This window comes from Vulpes lagopus, chromosome 16 (genome assembly GCF_018345385.1).
Source record: "Vulpes lagopus strain Blue_001 chromosome 16, ASM1834538v1, whole genome shotgun sequence".
NCBI lineage: Eukaryota > Metazoa > Chordata > Mammalia > Carnivora > Canidae > Vulpes > Vulpes lagopus.
In genome coordinates, this window is record NC_054839.1 from 52,154,816 (window position 1) to 52,172,260 (window position 17,445).

The following is a 17,445-nucleotide window of genomic DNA, read 5'->3' on the forward strand; positions in this document are numbered from 1 at the left end:
CAAGATCCTACCCTGGCCCCCAATCTCTATGATTTTATTTCTTACTACTTCCTGCTTGCTCCCTCTTTTCTAGTCCCACTGACCTCTCCTTGCTATCCTAGGAATATATCAAGCATTCTTCCCCTCTAGGTCTGTGCACAGCCTGTTCTCACTGTCAGGGAGGCTTTTTTGTTAAGATATCCAGGTAGCTAGCTCCTTTACTTCCTGTGGTGAACCACTGTAGTAATAGCTAGCTACTAAGTTGTCCAGACTTCTCAGTTTGAAATATGACTCTGCCTCTCCTCCCATCAAGAGGCAGAGTCTACTTCTCCATCCCTTAAATATGGGATTGGCCAAGTGATCTGCTTTAGCCAATGGAATAACAACAAAACACAAGCACAGTCCTAAAAAGTATAAAGACACAGGGGCTTACCCTCTCATGCTGCTGGGAATGCCTTCTGACACCAATAACATGAGAGCCACATAGAGAGGCCCCCAGCCATGCAAATGAATCCACCCTAGATTATGTATCTTGCTCCAGCTGAGTCACCTCTGATCTGAACAATCACTCAATCATATAAAATAATAAATATAAGGGATATATAGTTGCTCAAAAATCATGACTTGCTCATTTAAAGCCAGGATTAAAAACCATTCTCACTATAGAATCCTATGCCATTTGCGGTAACATCCCAAACTTTTAAAAACCTCAAATATTTTGAACTTTAGAATTTAGTTTGAACCACCTTAATAAACATTTCCCAAATTTAAGGATACTAAAATAAACATGTATCATCTGCTTTACAGATTAAGAATTCAGCTGATTACAAATTAGCGAATTAAGTCCCCAAAACTTACCAACCTCTCTCTGCCTTGACTCTTGCTACTCTTTCCCCACTACCCTTTCTCCTCATTCTTCAAGACTCTGCTAAAGTTCAGCTGAAAGAAACAATATATATACAAAACCTTAAAAAAAAAAGTGAAAAAGGATGTCTTACAGAGCAATTAATTATCTCAAGTATCTAAATGTAGGAACAGACAGATTAAATGGAATAGGATATTTTAAAAAAAGACATCTGATACTCTGGGGGCTCCTGGGTGGCTCAGTCAGTTTGACATTTGACTCTTGATCTCAGCCCAGGTCTTGATCTCAGGGTCATGAGTTCTAAGTCCAGCATGGAGCCCAATTAAAAGAAAAAAAAAAAAAAGACATCTGATACTCTTAAAATATCAGATACTGTATACAAACACAGATTATTAAAAATGGCATCAAGGACACCTTGATGGTTTAGTCAGTGGAGCATATGACTCTTGATCTTGGGGCTGTGATTTTGAGCCCCACGTTGGGTATAGAGATTATTTAAAAATAAAATCTTTATTAAAAAATGGCATAAACAAAAACATTAAACTCTATTTTGTTGCAGAAAAACACATACTGAAGGGAAGACTGTTCATTAGACCGTATTTGCTAATGATCTCAAACTACCCCTAATCTTGGAAAAAAAAAAATCCCTGTATCACATTATTCCAATTAAATATTCAAAAACAAAAAGAAAAAGAAAAGCACAAGAAAATATAAACGTCTGTATACTATTTGGTAAGAAATGTCTTCCTATGTCTGACACAAATAGCAGTAAAAAGATAAGGAAAGAATGACATCTGACTACACAGAAATTTAAAACCACTATAACCAAAGCCAAGGAAAAGGAAAAACATGAGGAAAATGTGACTAAAAGTTCTATAAAAACAAAACAAAACAAAACAAAAGGTAGTCTTGGGTTTGGCTTCAACAGCAAATACATACATTGAAACTCAGTAAGTACTTTACAAAAAATAAAGTTCACGCTCCACTTACAAAATCACAACTAAAACTGTTAGGTAACATTTTGCCTGTGTGTAAGAAAGACTCTGTGATGTGGAGCTGCCACAATTCAAGTATTTAGATGGAAATGTACTAATGCGTACAGTTTACTTTAGATAAAAGGATGTGTGATAGAGCAAATATCATAAAATGTTAATGGTAAAATCTAGGTGGCAGATAGATACATGAGCAAAATTTCAACTTTATGTTTAAAAACATATGTAGTAAAATGTGAGAGAGAAAAAAACTACTATTATTGAATCTAACAGAAAAATTGGGCACTGGGCACGAACATGCACTTCACAAAAGAAATGTGGCCAAACACAATAGAAAACGTTCAAAAATACTCCTTGAACCTTAGAGCAGGAAAATACCGTTTTCACCTATTAAAATAGCAAAGAATAAATTGAGTAAAAAGGGTGCAGAGGATATAAATGGTCTCATACACTTTCCATGAGAGTAAAAGTATATCATTCCAGCAGTCAATTTCACAATCAAAAAGCTTTAATGTATAGATCCTCTCACCCAGCAGTTTCATTCCTAACCATTCAAACAAAATTTAAAAATACACAAAGATGTAGATAAAGCACTATTGTTCAAAATTATAAAAAACTAGGAACAAACTGTCATTTAAGTCAGATGTTATGGAGATTATATCATCATATTGAACATACCATATTATTCAGCTGTTAAAAGATTATTATCTGTATAAAATGATGCAGATATGAAAAAGTCCCCAGAATACATGTGAGTGAAATATGCAAGTTACAAACAGTACATGTCACCATACAATCAATATTTATGTATGCATGGTTCACATTTCAATATCTGAAATAGTCAACTAAGAGTTAACAGTATTTGTACTGTTAGGATTTTTTTGATCTTGGGGCACCTGGGTGGCTCAGTTAGTTAAGCAGCTGCCTTTGGCTCAGGTCATGATCCCAGGGTTCTGGGACTAAGACCAGGGTTGGGCTCTCTGCTCAGCGGGGAGCTTGCTTCTCCCTCACCCTCTGCCCATCCCTCCTGCTCATGCTCTAATAAATAAATAAAATCTTTAAAAAAAAGATTTTTATGATCTTTATTGTTTGTTATTTGGTATTTAAGTAGGTTCTATGTGCCTGGGCACTGTTCTGTAGACTCAGGATACAGTTTACTAATAGATTCATGTGAACAAACTCAGGCACAGTCCCTGCCGACATATGAAGAAATCAACAAAGTGACATAAAGAGTGACCAAGAAAACCTACTCTAAATAGAGACAGCCTCCCTGAAAATGTGACAGCTGCTTTAAGACTTGAAATGACAAGGAGCCAGTCATGTGCAGCAGAGGCTGGGGAGGAATACTAATAGTAAAGGAAGTTACAGGAGCAAACAAAGGCAATCCAATAGGAGTAAGCACGACACTTCTTAGAGTGCAAGGAGGGAAGAAACAGAAGTGCTTACACTGAACATGTATCACGTTTACAGTGAGGAAGAAGGATCAAGTTAGTTTCATCCTAAAAACACTAAAAACTTTTAGCATTACCCAAATCATACTAGAAGACAAAATTTTCAAAATCCTTCATTCCTAAGTGCTTGCTATCATTGAAGTCAGGCTAGACTGATTAAAAAGCATTCAAAAAATTTCAAAGTAGAGCATTCTTGGGGCAAGAGTTCTCCAAGGCCAGTCCACAGAACAGATGCATGAGAATCTTCTGAAAACATGTGCACAGTGCAAACGTATATTCGAGTCCTACTCCCAAAGTTCAAATTTATTAAGTGGGACTCAGGATTCTCCAGAAGTTAGTGCAGTGACAAAGAGACCTCCATACCTCAACAGGCCTGACCTGTTGTATATGCAGTGTATATACCTGTGTATATGCATATACCTGTGTATATGCAGTCCCAATATATACCTGTGTATATGTATACACCTGTGTATATGCAGTCCCAGAATACCATATTTAAGTTAAGTCCGTGGAAAGGTCACATTTGCATTCAGTAGACTCTATTTAGGAAATAAGCAAGGCACGTAATAGGTTTTTCAACATTTTATAAGCCCCAAAAAAGATATTCTTTAAATTCAAACTTTTCCTTAAAAACTCCAATCATTTGGGACACCTGAGTGGCTCAGTGGTTGAACATCTCTGCCTTTGGCTCAGGTCATGACCCCAGGGTCCCCGAAAGGAGCCTGCTTCTCCCTCTACCTCTCTCTGTCTCTCATGAATAAATAAAATCTTTAAAAAGCAACAACAAAAACTTCAACCATTTGACAACCCTAAATCCATCTACCATTCTTTCTTACTCTCTTCACAGTCAAACTTCCTGAAAGATTTTTCTATATTCCATTTCTTCATTTCCCACTCATCCTTTGACTCATTCTAATCTAATCTAATCCTACCTCTATTAAACCACTAAATCTGTTAAGTCAATGACCGCACAGGGCTAAACCCAATTAATGCTTTGGAACTTGTTTTGTTAGACCTAATAAATGCTCTCTCTAGGTTTTCCCACAATTCTAGGCTACTTTTTCCTTAATCTTCTCTGTCCCACCTCCACTACCTCACCACAGAACACAAGAGGTTCTAAATATTCTACTGAAAGGCCTCATCTCTCTCCAGATTCTTCCTGGGCAAATCCATTCATTTTTAGGGCTTCAACTGCCAAGTCAGAGAGTAAAGGTGAAAATCACCTCTGCTCAATTGCCCTTGACAATCCCTCTAAATTCACTGAAGTACACTTTACTTCATCAACAAGTCACACTAGCAACCAATATACCACCTGAATAAATATGTAACTGAACCATTTTTCCCTCTGGCATTCAAGCACCAGATTAAGTAGGTAATTCATATTTAAAAGCCACAACGTATGAAAAGATACAGGATTTTTCTCTTCTGCACTCCATCTATCTCTCTACTCCCTCCTTTAAAACCCATCAATGTTGGGGCACTTGGGTGGCTCGGTGGTCTGCCTTTGGCTCAGGCTGTGATTCCAGGGTCCTCTCCCTCGAGGAGTCTGCTTCTCCCTCTACCTTTGTCTCTGCGCTCTCTGTGTGTCTCTCATGAATAAGTAAATAAATGGTCTTTAAAAAAAAAAAAAAAACCATCAGTCTACCATCTCTGCTTAAGATAATATTCAAATACTTAGGGAGGCCTACATTGCCTTATAAGATCTGATACATGCCCTGGTCATCCCCCTGCACTTTCCACACACCACAGCCCTCAGGGCCTTCTTTCATCTCCCAATGGATATATACTTTCTTTATCTGCTTTGAGGCTTTTGCAAAATGTTACTCCCTGAAGCCTTCCCTCCTTTTCAGCTCCCCTCTTCCTCCCAGCCACTGCTTACTCATCCTTCAGGTCTCTACTTAAATGTCATCTTCTTGGAGAAATCTTTTCAGTGTAGCCTTTTCACCTACTACTCTGCTAGGGATCTCCCTAGTAGGCGTGTAACATGCAAGCACACTTTTTAACTTGTTCCATCAATATCCATTTCCTAAACTGTAAGCTTCATGAGGATCTTGTCTGATTTCTCATAGTTCTATCCCTACCACCTAACACCTGAGTATCCACCAAATTAGTAACTTCAATCTTCAATTAGCAATAGAAGTTCTTATAATCTTACCATTTGCATTTCCAAATATAAATTCAAATTTGCTTTAAAAAAAACTACAGTAAAATATAAAGTTTACCATCTTAACCATTTTTAAGTGTATGGTTTAGTGGCAATAAGTATATTCATACTGTTATGCAATCTCCAGAACTCTTTTCATCTTGCAAAACTGAAACTCAATACCCACTAAACAAATCCCATTTCCCCCTCCCCCAACCCCAGCAGTCATCATCACTGATTTCTGTCTATGATTTTTGTCTACACTTGGTACCACAAGTAAGTGGAATCATGCAGTATTTGTCTTTTTGTGATTGTGATTAGTTTATTTCACTCAGCATGATGTCCTCCAAGTTTATCCATATTGTAGCAAATTGCAAAATATCCTTCCCTTTTAAGACTGAAAAGTATTCCACTACATGTATACACATTGTTTATCCATTAATCCACTCCAGAACACTTGGGTTATTTCCACCTCTTGGCTATTGTGAATAATTTTGCTGTGAACATGGATATACAGAGTCTCTGAGACTCTTATTTCTTTGGGGTATATAGCCAGAAATGGGATTGCAAGATCATATAGTAATTCTATTTCAAATTTTTTGAGGAACCACCCTAATGCTTTCCATAGTGGCTGCGACGTTTTTACATTCCCATGAATAGTACACAAGCGTTCCAATTTCTCCACATTCTCTCCAACACTTGTTATTTCCTGTCTTGTTTTATAGCAGCCATTCTAATGAGTGTGAGGTTCTGCTTTTATATAAACTGTATGTGCTTTCTTTCTCCTACAAAGCTGTGATAAAAAAAAAAAGCTCCCTTAAAACATATACCATAAACTAACCCAAGAACATTCTAGAAGGTATTAAAAATGGAAAAGAGACAGTCTTTGAAAGCAGGATTTTAAGGAATAATAAAATTGTGGTTCATGTGCAATGGCAAAAAAAAAAAAAAAAAAAAAGACAGGGGAAAACAAATAAATAGCATTCCTACTCACATCTAAATTCCCTGATGCCAACTGCCTGCTTGGAATTCCTTAAGCCTATGTTTTGCCTTCCATCACAATACTTCCCCTCACTCTTACCCCTACCTGTGTACCTTCCCAGAGTATTAGAACTCTGCTCTGTCTGCAATCAATCTCTTCTCAGGCTTCCTTTCTACTTCAGCTCTTATAGTTGGGTCAGTGCCTGGCCCTACTCAGTGGGTGATTGAGTGACGGCCCTAACCTTTCCAGTTAATAGGGTCATTTGTGTCCCTTGGCATAAGGGAGTATCAGTGATAACTACAGATGTCAGGAAAGCTAGGGTAAAACAAATCCCATTACAACCTTGAAAGTTTGAATAAAATGTTTAATTAAGTCTGGAAACACATAAAAAGCTACACACAAACCAATATATCAACACATCCTCAACCAGAAATGTATCCTGGTCTTGAGATTTTAAATCCAAAAGAAAGCCTAAATTAAAAGAATAAACTACAAATGAAGATTTAAGACTGTCTAGAAGGACTGTCTGGACGCAGAAGTCACTAGCTAAGTACCTCCCAGAGATCTAAAATAAAGCAAAAACAAAAACAAAACAAACACTTTTAAATCAAAGTTATTTAATACCAAGTAGTCTGCATTCAAAAATAAAATTTTAGGGATGCCTGGGTGGCTCAGTGGTTTAACGCCTGCCTTCAGCCCAAGGTGTGATCCTGGGGACCCGGGATCAAGTCCCACATCAGGCTCCCTGCATGGAGCCTGCTTCTCCCTCTGCCTGTGTCTCTGCCTCTCTCTCTCTCTCACTGTGTTTCTCATGAATAAATAAATATTTTTTAAAAATAAAAATAAAATAAAATTTTAAATTTGCACACATAGGCCCATGCACGAAAATTATGAAACAGCTGTTATTCTTTTACCAAAATTCAAGTCATCTATACTGGAATTACTTTTCAGAGAACAAAATGTTTTATATTTACATTAGTGAAAATGAACCCAGGTACGAAAAATAAAAGGAAACGCTAACCACTATTAAACCTAAAATAGTCAACATTCCAGCATGAAAAGGCACATACTATGCAATAAGAAGGTGTAGGCTAAATATCAAACTAAAAATCTTTATGTAAGTTCAATGTCATTTACAGTTTTAAAAATGATAGGATAATGAAATTACTACTAATGATAAAAAAACATAAATGCATCTTTAACTTAACTGGCTCTGTCCCAATACTAAGGAAAGAAACAAATGAACCATGAAGTATTTTGACAGTTTCCTTCCTTACCTTGAACAACATCTAAATAATACTGTTTTTTTATACAGCAACATACCTCATAAACCTAGATAAACATTTGCATTTTCATGATTCATAGTCTACTTCATGTAAATTAGAGTATACATCAATTGTAGAAATTAAGATAAAATGTTGCAAAATAAATTTATGAAAGTCACAGCCAGTCAAAAGGTTAAATAAAATGAAACCATTTAAAGTGTATCATATGTGTCATGCCACACTGACAAAAACTCAGAGAAGTATCTAATTATTTAAAATTATTAACATTCTATTTGAAAACCATTTCATTACCAAAATGTAAGGTCCCTAAGGTGAAGTATCAGATAACGTAAGGGACAGGGGCCCAGCTGATACTTCATCCATTCTCTTCCTCAGCCTGGATATCACATTCAGAAAGAATGCACAATTGCTGACCTCAGAATGCTGCTTCAACCCACTTCTGCTTTACTGTTAACACAAATTTCAAGTGCTAAATGGCTGGCTACTCCACCCCTCCTGACACCTCAGGGAATACAAGCTATTTACAACATTAGGCTGTAAACAGCTCTTCTGTTGGGAAAGTTTTATTTTGTCCAGTTCTAGATGGAACCATTTCCTGAGTTGCAGGGAGCAAATAAGTCTTTCACAATCACAATTTCCTTATGATTCAAGCAAGTTTACCAGTTTAATTTGTGAGCAGACTACCCTTCTAAATAAGTAACACAGAACAAACTCCAAATTGTTTACATAAATACAATTAATTTATCAAAGCCTGGAGAAGGTCTCACAATAAAATCCAACGCTACAAAAAATGCAAAGGGAAGGTCACTTTCGCTTAGTCAAAGCAAAGGGGGAGGGTGGGAAGTTTTCACATATTTCTCAAGAACTACAACTTCTGAAAACAGTACCATTACGTATTATAACATAGAATGAAAAAATTAGTACAATAAAAGGAAAAAAAGACTTTTACAACATGCCACAATGTTTTAAAAAACACACTCTTTGACAGGAAATTTCTGGAGCAAAGAAGTATCTAAAAAGAATGAAGTTTCTTTACAATTCTTTAAAGTGATTGTACTCTAAATTCCCTTTATTTAAAAGCCACAGAAAAAGTTCAGAAAGCAAACTAATTTCAACTTTCCATTTAATTAACATAACCCACATATACCGATATAGAATCATAATCAGTTCTAAAATAATGAATTTCAAATGAATGAAGTTTTATTAGAATTCTTGATGATATCATGTCTGAGTTATACTGTCCACAGGGTGGCAGTCTCACAGCCTTAAATTTGTCTCTGGATTTAATGTACAATTTTAGTATTCAAGAAGCCACACACACATACACATACAGGTGAGCAATAGCAGTTTACTGTCTGACCAACCCCAGGAGCAAAAGCTGCCTGTCCTCTCCAAAAAGAAAAACAAAAAAACATTATGCTTTCTTTTTAGGAGTATTTACTTCCTGACATCTTTAATTTCTTCCTTTTTTAACTGACCCTTTGTATTCTGCTGCAACCACCCTATTTAAAGAGAGAATAGGGACAAGGAGAGCTATTAGATTACTTCTGTACTTTGGGAGAAACTCCACCTTGCTTAAGGCTGAACCCAATGGGAGAGTGGGAACAGGAATAGAAATGGGAAGATGAGAGTGGACACTATAGACACAATCCTTCCATCCTTCAGTTCATCCTGCACACTATCACCAAATTAATTTCATCAAAACCTTTATCTTGGGGCATCTGGGTGGTTCAGTGGTTGAGCATCTGCCTTCGGCTCAGGTCGTGATCCCGGGGTCCTGGGATTCCAGTCCCACATTGGGTTCCCTGCAAGGAGTCTGCTTCTCCCTCTTCTTATGTCTCTGCCTCTCTCTGTGTGTCTCTCATGAATAAATAAATAAAATCTTAAAGGAAAAAAAAAAAAACTTTACCAAAATCCCTTCTCCCACTAAGTAAATTCCTTATCTCAAAATTCAAAGACCTTCATATTCAGAACCTTCCAAAATGTCATATCTCAATGCTCTGGAAGAGTTAAGTAGATCTGTAAAAATAAATTTCACTTTGAATAAACCTCCAACTTCCTGGTTTTCATCCATTCATTCAAATAGGTTTTGAATGCTGAATGCCAAGCGCTGCTCCAGGTACTGATGATACAGAAGGGAACAAGTCAAAGTCCCTGCTTCAAAGTTATTCTCTTGACTGGACAGTCCTAAAGTTGAGAGTTAGTTGTCAGGAGTAAGGGGACAAACCCCCCCAAGCACTTACAGCTCTCTTCGAGTAGAGAAGCATCACTGGAAGCATACTAGTGGTTGGAGGGGGGATGATAAAGACATGAGAGATCTGCCAGCACTGACATTGTCTGCTGCAGGCCCTAATCTATTTTTGCAGCCTATTTCCAATTCCTATCCTACTTGTACCCTCAGTTCAGCCAAAACGTGCTAGCAACTGTTAATAATGTGCCTCTGCTCCTGTCTGCTTCCTTCCTAAGGCCTCACTTTCCACCACATCATCTCCACCAGCAAAAGCCTAACCAGACTTTAAATCCCATCTCAAATGTTGCCTCCTACAGGACGCCTTTCCCCATTCACTTCACAGGAATCCAGATGTGGTATTTTGGAGACCTTCAAAGCCATATAATCTTGGCTTAGTCCTCTCTAAGCATTTATCTCACTATACATTGTATCATAATTATCTGTATAGGTTAACCTCCTCCATCAGCTATTTACTGAACACTTGCTACATTCCTGGACCATCTAGGAGATAGAATTGCAGTGTTAAATTATCCCACCAATATTTTTAAACACTTACTGTCCAAATGATAAATATAAATGATAAATATAAAATGATAATGATATTCAAATGATAAATATAAAAGGTATGACCCACCTGGGTGGGTCAGTCGGTTAAGCACCTGCCTTCAGCTCAGGTCATAATCCTAGGGTCCTGGCATCATGCCCCGCATGAGGCTCCCTGCTCATCGAGGAGTCTGCTTTTCTCTCTCCCTTTCTCCCTCTGCCCCTTCCCCTCTGCTTATGCTCTATCTCTTGCTTTCTCTCTCAAAATCTTTCAAAAAAAAATGTAAAGACAAATATTATATACGCTTTTAATTACTTCAACATTTTTTAAAGTTTTCTTGATATAATTTATATGTTATCCCATAGATCCCCCATTCAAAAAGTAGAATTCAACATCTGGGTTACTGAATTATGCAACCATTATAATTATTATATTATTTTAGGACATTTCAATCACTTTAAAAAGAAACCTTATAGCTCCATTAGCAGTCACTCTTAGCCATGCCCCTGTAACCAACCACTGCCCCCTTAGCTCCCAATCCTAGGCAACCATAATCTATCTTCTTTCTTTTATAGATTTTCCTATTATGGACAGTTCATATAAATGGAATTGTATAAAATGTGGTCTTTTGAGCTGGCTTCTTCCATTTAACATAGCAGTCTTGAGACTGATCCATCCTGTGATATGTATCAGTAATTCATTCTCTTCTGTTGACAAATAATATTTGGTTGTATAAATACATCTCACTCATCCATCCATTCAGCTGATAGACATTTGTATTCTCACCTTCTGCTCACGAAAGTGAAAAAGCTATAAACGTGTACAAGCTTTTGTGCAGACAGGTTTTAATTTCTCTCGGTATGTATCTATGAATGGAAAGGCTGGGTCATATGGTAACTCTATATTTAACTATTTTGAGGGAAGTGCCAGCCTGTTTTCTAAAGAGACTGCACATCATTCTAGGACTACCAGCACTGCATGAAGGTTCCAACTCCTTCACTATTTGAATCTTAAAGAGCAAAAATGATCTCACTATATAGTATCCTTACCCTCATGGAGCTTATACTCTAATGGAAAAGGATAAGAAATGAACAGAAACAAATGTGTTAATTTCAGATACTAAGAAAAAAGAGAAAACAAAAGAATAAAGTAACTAAAAGAAAAAGGTGATCAAGAAAGACCTCACTGAGGAGGTAATGTTGACCTGAAATATGAAGAGCTGGAGGAGGAATATTCGAGGCACTGGGAACACCAAAAAAAATAAAACTGAGAAAAGAACAAGTTTGGCATATTCAAGGAACAAAAAGGAAGCCAGTGTGGCTAATATATAATGAAGAGGCAGGTAGGAGGTGAATTGGGAGAGATAAGCAGAGGCCAGATAATATCCCACCATGGTAAAGTCACTGGATTTTAAAAGCCACCGTTTTTTAAACTCTTATATTTCTTTAAATATAGGTGTTCATCTGTAAAAACATTTATTTAAAGGTCAATATCTTCCGATTGCACCTAACAGTAACAAATATTAAAGAGACTACTTGGGTAAGTTATGTACCACGCAGTATTACTTTATTCTGTGGCCCAAGAGAGGACGCCTAAAACCTGACTACCAATGGCCTTTTTGGTAACCAGGCACAAGCATATGAATGAAGCCTTACAAACTTATCCCCTAGCCTTTACCAATTTAAGGTGTATGCCTTAATGACAGCAACTAGCAGTTCAGTCTTAGAATATTAAGGTCATTTTCAATAAAGCAAACTAGTAAAAACATAGTTGCAGGTAATTCTCATGATTTAGACCTACATTTCATTCTCTTGAATTGAATTCTCACTAACTGATCGCTTTTCTCATTCTGTCAATTAAAAATTAATATTCAACTGGTAAACATAAACCATGGGCACAAGTCTCTATATTGCTTAAAATTTTTTAAAATAGTAAGTCACCGCAACTCTAGTAACATAAATGCCATTCCTCTGACCAAAGAGCCTGTTTACCTAGTCAAAATTTATTAAGGTGAAATTCTCTTCTACCATCCTAGCTTGATCTCGCAGGCCTCTCCCTCTGGGCACTGTGTTCAGACGATTTGCCAGCTTCATAGTTGCTGATCCCACCCCTCCAACCCAGCCCCTCCACCTATCCATGCATCCTCCACTCCCCTCAGCTTCAAGATAGACAGACATTCCCCACCAGGAGAAATCCAACCAGTTCTTCCAGGTCCAGGGCACACCCTCTCCCTCTACCTCTCTTTGCCAGTCCTCTTTCCTGAAGTAGAACTGATGTCGCACCTCTGCGTTCCTGTAGCACTGCCTTTGTAACTCAAATACTGCCCTACTCTGACCTGGGACAGAATCATAGAGGAGTCTGAGAAATACTGTCACCAAACAAGTCCCCTCAGCACACCCTCAAATATAGAGAGTAAAGCTATTTGCAATTCCTGGGGGTGCTCAGTTGAAAATCACAACCATTTTAGCACTGTTTGGTACATATATGATACCAAGTCATCACAAAATGCAAGGTCAAGAGTCAAGCCCTCTCCGGAGACCAGCAGAGGGTCTTTCCTTCCCTTCCAAATTTCGACTGAATTCTTTAAGTAAATGGTTTCTTGGTAGCGACGCAATCCCATTCTTCATTTAAATGAAACTTCTATATAAATAAAACTTTTCCACTTGCCTTACTTCTTCAGGAATTGCCCAACAGTTCTTGCAACTCTGACGTTTCTGAATGATATGTACTATCAAGAGTTTATGGCTGTAAATCCAGAGTACAGAGAAGATGGAAGATTTACACAAGGTCAATCGCTAATCACAGGAATGAAGGAAAAGAAGATTCCATTTAGTGCTGTATTTACAACCAACTAACACGAACCCGAACATCAGGGACTTTCAAAAGCGTGTGTCATGGTTGCTTGTTCTTAAGGATTCAAATATTTGAGTTCATGAAAACATAAAACGTTTTTGGCTACGGCAAGTTTACCTACAACGTAAAAGCGATTAATCCTTCATCGTGTGAATCACATTAACAGGTTATTTCAAAGCTCACTGTACAGTTAAAATATAAAAGTCTGGAAATGCGCACACCGTCCCCCCAATCTCCTGCTCTCCTTGGTGGCACTGACCATAAACCCAAACCCAACCCACCAGACCCCCTCTCTCCGGTTTGTTCCCAGAGGCCCAACGGACTAAAAACACTATACAGCTCGCCCCATCTTCTAATTTCAGCTTGCGTTTAAGATAACGCTTTTGTTTCATTTACAGCTCACATGCTGCTGACACAGCTGCCCCTTCTTTGTAATAAACACAGGGCTTCTATATTTAAAAATACAGTGAAACTTTGTTGTGACATCCCCTCCCCAGTCTCCAGCCAATTTTCTCTCTTCCAAGCCCCACCTCCACCCCAAGATTTTCTCTGTCGGCGGAGCTCAAAACCTTGCACGACACCCCACTCCCACCCCCCCTCACTTTGGAAAGTCAAATTTCTTCTTTAAAGACATCTCATCAAAAAATAAAGAAAGAAATAAAAAAATAAAGACATCTCATCATAGTGGTGGGGTTTTTGGTTTGTTTTTTTTTTTTTTTGGTTTTGTTTTGTTTTTGTTTTTTCCCTCCTCCACAGCCTGTGTGCGCGCTTTAAAGCGGGGCGGGTGGCTCAGCGGTTTGGCGCCGCCTTCAGCCTGGGGCGGGACCCTGGGGACTCCGGATCGAGTCCTGCGACGGGCTCCCTGCGTGGAGCCTGCTTCTCCCTCTGCCTGTGTCTCTGCTTCTCTCTCTCTCATGAATAAATAAATAAATTTTTAAAAATCTAATTTAAAAAAATTTAAAAATAAAAATTTAAGAAAAAAATCTGGAAGGGCGGGGGGGGGGGGAAGATTCCCTTCCCCAGAGGCCTCCCCAGGCGGCCGCACTCGAGTCTGCGGCACTTTTTTTTTTTTTTTTTTTTTTTTCCTCGGTGCCGCCAGCGCCCCTCAGGTCGGGCTCGGCCGCCGCGGGACAGCCGGGCGCACACGCGGCCGCTCGGGCGGTGACCCGGGGGCACCGGGACTCTCCGGGCCGCCACGCCGCCGCGCCCCGCCACACGCGGCTTTGTGCCACCGCGGGGGGGGGGGTCCTCCTCCGTCAACAGCCGCTGAGAGGGAACCAGCACTTCGAACGGGGCGCGGGGCGGGGGGCGAACACCCCCCCCCTCCGCGTCCCTGGGGCGGGTCTGGAAGCCGCCGAGGGTGTGGGCCCCGGGAGGGGGGGCGCTGGGAGGAGATAAGGCGCGGCCAGAGTTAATCATCACCTCGCGAGCGTCTGGAAAAGGGCGACTCGGGGCCCTGGAAAGTGAAACTCCTTCCCGGAGGCTCAGCACCGCCCGCCCGGCCGGCACGGGTCGTCGAGTCCCTCACTACCACACGAAGGTTTTTTTCTTTCTTTTTTTTTTGTTTTTGTTTTTGTTTTTTCACCCACTCCTCACAAGAGCCCAAACCATTGGAAATAAAGTTAGTGAATCTTCCCATTCCGTTTAAAAAAAAAAAAAAAAGTCACAACGTTCCCATACCGGGAGTCGAACCCGGGCCGCCTGGGTGAAAACCAGGAATCCTAACCGCTAGACCATATGGGAAGTGCTGGCAGGGACGCGGCCGCGACTCACCTGACAAGCGCACGCGCCCCCGCGGCCTCGGCTCCGCCGCCCCGCGCGCCGCCGCCGCCGCCGCCGCTGCGCCCCTCAGCCGCCGCCGCCGCCGCCGCCCACGCGCTCCGCCAGCGAAGGAACCAGCGCGGCCCGTGCGCGCGGGCGTCGCGGGGGCGGGGCGGGGCCGCTCCACCGCCTCCGGAAAGTTCTGAGGCGAAGCCGGGCCCCTCGCGGCCCCGAGAGCAGCTGCTTCCCCGCTCGGTTCCCGGCTCCGCCGACGGCCCCCGCCCCCGCCCCGCCCCGGGGCGCCCCGCCGCGCCCCGCCTACAGGTCCGGGCCGCTGCGCCGGCCAAAGTGCGTGCGGACTAGTTGGCAAAAGTTGAGGGCGGCGACGTCTCGGGGAACAGCTGTTTGCGTTCGGGGCGGAGGCGGCGCGCGAGCTCCCTGGCCGCGAGCCAGCGAGCCTAGAAGGACGTGTAGGTTCTGGATCCCGGAGGGAGAGACAGAGAGAGACAGAGACGGGGCGGGGGGAGGGGAGGGACGACGCGGGGACTCGCGGCGGGGCGACCCCGTCCTCCGGCTCGGGTCCCGTCGCGCGTTCGCCCCTGGCCGGTGACCTCAACCCCTTTATACCGCCCCCGCCTCCCGGGCGCCCGCAGCCCCGCCCCGTCGGGGGAGGGGCAGGGGAAGGGAGGAGATTCCGAACGCGGATTGAGTCTCCGGGGCACCCGTAGTTGGGAACCGGGGAACCCTGGTCCCGGGCCGCGGAGGGAGGCGTCCCGGCTTGGGAGGCGCGGGTGGGCCTCGCGGCGCGCCGGGCTCCGGGCGGCCCCGCGTGGGGGACACGAGCTGGAGCCGGACCCCCCCCGCCGTCCCCCCGGGGAAGGGGCGGCGACGCGCGGAGCGACTGAGCCACGGTCATGTGAGTCGGGTGTCGGGCTCTGAACAACGAGGCGTTGTTGCTCTGGGCGGCCCTTTCTCCGCCGGGTCTCGCCCCATCCACCCCCCCCCCCGCCTCTTCCTCCTCCTCCTCCTCCTCCTCCTCCTCCTCCTCGGGCTGGAGGCGTGACGGAGCTGCTCTTAACTCGCTCGGGACCGGCCGCGGACCGGCAGGGCCGGTTCTCTGGGCGGCTGGAGGTGCTGCCCCGCGGAGCGCCCCGGGGGCCTGGAGCGCGCGCGGGCTTGCAGGGGGAGGCGGGCGGTGCGGGCGGAGGGGCCGGACCCCCCCCGTGCCCCCCCGCTTGCACAGGCGGGGGTCGCCAGCACCCCGTTCCTTGCCGTAGCGCTGGAACCCTGGGGAATTGCGAAACTTGAGGGTCGGAACGCCGCCTTCTCCGGGTAGAAACGGGCGGTCTCGGTTACTTAGCATAGTGACCCCCCCCCCCCCGGGTTCTTGCAGGCTGAGAGGTCCCTAGGCTCTTCCAGCTCTCCTGCCCTGAGGCTCAAGAACAAATTGCATTGACTGATGGTCTCGGAGGAACCGGTCTGCCCCCAGAGGAGTCTTGTTCTTTGTTCTTTGGGTGGAAATTAACGCGGCTGAAAGCAAACTTTTTGCGTTTTTCTTCGGGCCTCCCAGTAAGGCAAATCTACCCCCCCCCCCAAAATGCCATAGAGGAGGCTTTTGCAAGATGTTTTCTTGTTTCTTCACACTGATGACAGTGGCCACTGGAAAAAAAAAGAAAGAAAAAGAAAGAAAACACTTTTTTTTTTTTTAAGCAATTTCATTTAAGGGAGTTTTATTTTTTTAAGGGAGTTTTAAATCCCGTGCAGACTTTTTTTTTTTCTTTTATAGTGGCAACAGTTTCAGCTTAACTGCTGCAGTGAGATAAGTACAACAGGGTAATGCGTGATGAGAGGAGAACCAGTAGCAGAGGCTTATGTTCTAGACTCGAAGAGGACGTAAAGAACACGCCCAGTTTCACCTTCTTAAATTGTGAACTTAAGACCTGTTTTTCCCTTTTTCAGGGCAGACTACTGGAAGTCGCAGCCAAAGAAGTTCTGTGATTACTGCAAGTGTTGGATAGCGGACAATAGGCCTGTATGATAATTCCACTGTTAAAAATACCGTTTTCCTGTGTTTTGTGGGTTTTTTGTTTTTTGTTTTTTTTATCTAAACTCAGTATTTACGAAGCACCTTCATAGACCTTGCTCCTGATTTTTCAAAACATTGAAAGATGTCTCTTTTCATTTCTTGTAGGAAAGCTTCTTCCTTTTCATCCTTAAACTAGATTATGATATTAAGACAAATTATTTCTCTGTGGTCCATTAGTCACATTCAGAAAATGGACATTGGGGCAGCCTGGGTGGCTCAGTGGTTTAGCACCGCCTTCAGCCCGAGGGTGTGATCCTGGGGTCCCGGAATAGT

At 42.2% G+C, this 17,445-nt stretch overlaps 2 protein-coding genes and 1 non-coding gene across 5 annotated transcripts in view; 1 reads left to right on the plus strand and 2 right to left on the minus strand.

The window, feature by feature from the left end:
• Nucleotides 1-15,346, minus strand: part of ELF1 (E74 like ETS transcription factor 1) — a 106,985-nt gene extending 91,639 nt beyond the window's left edge. Inside the window, exon 1 of one of the 2 annotated variants that reach the window (XM_041731095.1) lies at nucleotides 15,099-15,346. The gene's annotated coding sequence lies outside the window, so the exon portion shown is untranslated. The remainder of the gene's footprint in view (nucleotides 1-15,098) is intronic. The other variant, XM_041731092.1, reaches the window with a different exon arrangement.
• On the minus strand, nucleotides 14,997-15,068 carry TRNAE-UUC. Its single transcript has one exon. It is a non-coding gene; the product is annotated as a tRNA-Glu (tRNA).
• A 77-nt stretch (nucleotides 15,347-15,423) lies between the features above and the next one.
• WBP4 (WW domain binding protein 4) overlaps nucleotides 15,424-17,445 on the plus strand; it is a 59,375-nt gene continuing 57,353 nt past the window's right edge. Inside the window, exons 1-2 of one of the 2 annotated variants that reach the window (XM_041731099.1) lie at nucleotides 15,424-15,556; nucleotides 17,046-17,118. Coding sequence is in view for 1 of the 2 variants with exons in the window: in XM_041731098.1 (XP_041587032.1) it covers nucleotides 16,001-16,002; nucleotides 17,046-17,118 (75 nt within the window). In the remaining variant the exon portion in view is untranslated. Of the gene's footprint in view, nucleotides 15,557-15,796; nucleotides 16,003-17,045; nucleotides 17,119-17,445 lie in introns of those variants that run through there. The other variant, XM_041731098.1, reaches the window with a different exon arrangement.